At 47.9% G+C, this 3,224-nt stretch overlaps 1 protein-coding gene across 1 annotated transcript in view; it reads left to right on the top strand.

Annotated features, from left to right (window-relative positions):
- The window catches only part of SUGP1 (SURP and G patch domain containing 1), a gene marked incomplete at its 5' end in the record, with an annotated part of 20,063 nt that extends 17,798 nt beyond the window's left edge, over nucleotides 1–2,265 (top strand). The window contains 2 exons of the mRNA XM_009324955.1: nucleotides 408–537; nucleotides 1,084–2,265. Of these exons, the coding sequence (XP_009323230.1) occupies nucleotides 408–537; nucleotides 1,084–1,110 (157 nt within the window). The remainder of the gene's footprint in view (nucleotides 1–407; nucleotides 538–1,083) is intronic.
- Nucleotides 2,266–3,224: the final 959 nt, after the last annotated feature.

Genomic DNA, 3,224 nt, shown 5'->3' with positions numbered 1-3,224 from the left:
GGTTGAGTCCCCATCCCTGGAAGTATTTAAAAGACGTGTAGATGCAGCGCTGAGGGACGTGGTTTAGTGGGCATGGGGGTGTTGGGTCGACGGTCGGACTGGATGATCTTAGAGGTCTTTTCCAACCGTAATGATTCTATGATTCTATGACTTAGTATAAGCACTGCTCAGCAACAACTAAACCATCGGTGTGTTATCACATTATTCTCATGCTAAATCCAAAACACAGCACTGTACCAGCTTCTAGGAAGAAAATTAACTCTATCCCAGCCGAAACCAGAACAGTGATGATGCCCAGTGCTCCCTGATGCTTGTTCTCTGACCTCTGAGCAGGTATTTCTGGTGACGAGGAAGGCGACCTGTCACATCACCTTACCTCAGAGGCTTTGTTCCCTCTTTCCAAACAGGGGAACTACTGCTGTGGATGGAGCTGGTTTTGGCATTGATCGTCCCGCCGAGCTGACCAAGGAGGATGATGAGTACGAGGCATTCCGTAAACGAATGATGCTTGCCTACCGCTTCCGACCGAATCCATTGGTAAGGTGGTCCTGAAACCAGAGCAGGCACAGTGACAAATCCATTGAGGCTTCTGTGCGTGTCTTGTAAGGGTGGGAGTGTTTCTAGTGCTTAGCCAAGAGGGCAAACGCTGTCAAAGTTTCTCTTTGATTCTGCTCTCATGTTGAATCAAATTATTGCTACCAAAACATCCATGGATGCGCGGTTTTCCTTGCTATGATTTTTTTTTTTTTTAGTACAAAAGCCCCTGGTTTTAGTTTTCTCTGGTACATACAAAGTATGAACTCTGCGCACAAAGGAAGCGGACGGGCTGTCCTTGAATCCATGGTTTATTTTGAATAATTGCTTTCCTGGTTGCAGAAGGCTTGTACATTTGCATTTGCCTCTGTTACATTCAGCATGCCAGCACACCTGGAAAGCTACATTTGTAACTTTTGGTAGGAAAACCTCAGGTTTCACTGTGAGAAGTGTCACATTTCAGTGGCTTTTTCAGGTAATTAAGCTCAGATGCTCATTGTTCTGTGAAGACAGCAATTTTGATTAATTTTCTCTTGTTATTCCCCACAGAACAATCCACGACGACCTTACTACTGAGAATGTTTTTGGGACAATATATTTTCAAAACAATTGTAATTTTACTGTGAAATGTTATGAAACTGCATTATCATTCTCTTTATTTGCTAATATTGTAAAACTTACTGAAGTCACAATACCATCTTTCACCCAGAAGAAAGGCCTGCGAGCCCACTCACTGCACACTCGAGTGTCATGACAACCGTGTCGTAACAAGGCCTGGGTGGTATTCAGAGAGGAGAACGGAGCAGGTGAGAACGGGGATCTTCACACGGTGCCCTGCTGACAGCGGGAGGGTAGCACCAAAGATACCAATAGGAATAGTTCAGGGACTCCATTCGTGTTTAGCTCAGTGCCATGTTACAAGGAACGCATTTTTTTGTGTAACAGCACGTCCTCCGTTGTTCAGATACGGAGCTTGTGCTGCTCTGGGGTTTTTTTTTGTTTGTTGTTTGTGTTTTGGGGGTTTTTTTTAATGGCAAATACAAGGGACTGTCTCCGACCCGGCTTTTGGGGCTATTGTTCAGTCAGGCTATTGTTCCCTGAAGAACTGGGTTCCGATGCTGTCATGAAGCCTGCAGTATAGTCTGACCTTCAACTGACATTGCAAAACCAGTGCCTAGTTGTTTTACCTCTGCCCTGTGGAAGAGAAGGCGTGGATCGGTGTGGAGCATGCCTGCAAGGGTTGAGGGGCGCAGGGCAAGTTCATTCACCTTCAGAGGCGACAGCCTCTTGGTTTCCTGAACACTAAGTTCACCCCCAGCTTCCTAGCAAAACAAGAGACTTGCTAACACTCTCTGTGGATTGGGGTGATGAAGAACCAAGCCTTCAAACGCAGTTTGTCAAAGGCCATTTGGATTTTGTTGTCATGAGAAACCCCTCTACAAATACCAGTTTTCTTCATTCAGTCTGTAAATAAAATAAAACTCATTTGTTGCTTAGTTTTAATCACTGAATTTTTGGAAAGAGCGGTCTTACTGTGGGTTTTCGTAGGCTGAGAGACTGCTCTAGATCTCTTTCCTTCCAAGCATCTTAGAGAAGACAACGTGAGGTTGGTTGGTTTGGTTTCTTTCGCATTTGTTTTCCCTCGGTCCAAATACTTGGCGTGTGGTTCTCTTTTGTTAATTTTTCTTAACAACGTAGAGTCAAGGACTTGACTTTCAATAAAAACATTTGAAACAGTGAATTCAGTAGGGGTTCGTTCTGAGAAAAACCGAAACGCGCGAGCACCTTGCAGAAGCGCGGAGCTGGGCTCGTTCCTGGGGAGCACGTGGCGTGCCAGCACACTCCCTGCAGCTTGTACCCGGGGGTGTTGCACTTGGGATGGCTAATCAGCACGGGCAGTAATCGTGGAAGATTGGGAAATAAAGATACGAAATCTGGCAGGTCTTCTGTAGGGCCAGGTTAAGGTCACTGTGACAACTGGGCTTTCCTGGTAAGTTAGGACACCCGTCCCTTCGGTTTCTCCCTGTCGTGGCAGTGCCGCTCGGTCTCGGTTCCTGGCTGGCACAAGCCAGAGCTGCTGAGCCGGTTGTCCTGAATTACCAGAGACTGGAGCCCCACGGGCTGAAGCTGCGCTGCCCATTTCACTGCTGGGTTTTCTGTAGAAGTAGGGGCTCGCAGGGAGGCCGCTGCGAGAGCGGAGGCGTTTTCAGTCTCTTTTTATTCCGAGCGTATGCAGTATGACATCCTTTCGGCACTGCCAGTGACCTGGTCACAGCGTGGCCTTTAATGCGGGGTGAGCGGGCAGGCTTGCTGCTATTGCGGATCGGGTCTTTAAAAGCTAATCTGATACTACAGCGATCCCCGTGTACTTCATTGATGTCGTGTTGGCAAAAGTTCGTTTAGTCCTTTATTTCAACGCAGCGGCCTTGGTCTTCCTGAGCCCCTTCTCTTGATAGCTGTGTTCATCAGTAGCTGCTTTGCTCCGTTTTTTCTTACGTTATTGTAACTCGCGCGCTATTCCCTGTGCCCTGCTGCTGGGAGCAGCAGGCAGGGGTCAGTTCTGCGGAAACCCAGCGAGCTGCTTAGCGCGGTCCTCCTCCTCGCCATCGTTAGCCGCAGAGCGGGGATTCAGTCTGCAGAAACCGAATCAAACGGGCGGCTGCTGCGGCATGCCAAGAAGGTCACCGAAG

This window comes from Pygoscelis adeliae, unplaced genomic scaffold, assembly GCF_000699105.1.
Source record: "Pygoscelis adeliae isolate BGI_AS28 unplaced genomic scaffold, ASM69910v1 Scaffold726, whole genome shotgun sequence".
Lineage (NCBI taxonomy): Eukaryota > Metazoa > Chordata > Aves > Sphenisciformes > Spheniscidae > Pygoscelis > Pygoscelis adeliae.
Note: the sequence above shows the minus strand (reverse complement) of the source record. Positions and strands in the feature narration are given on the sequence as shown.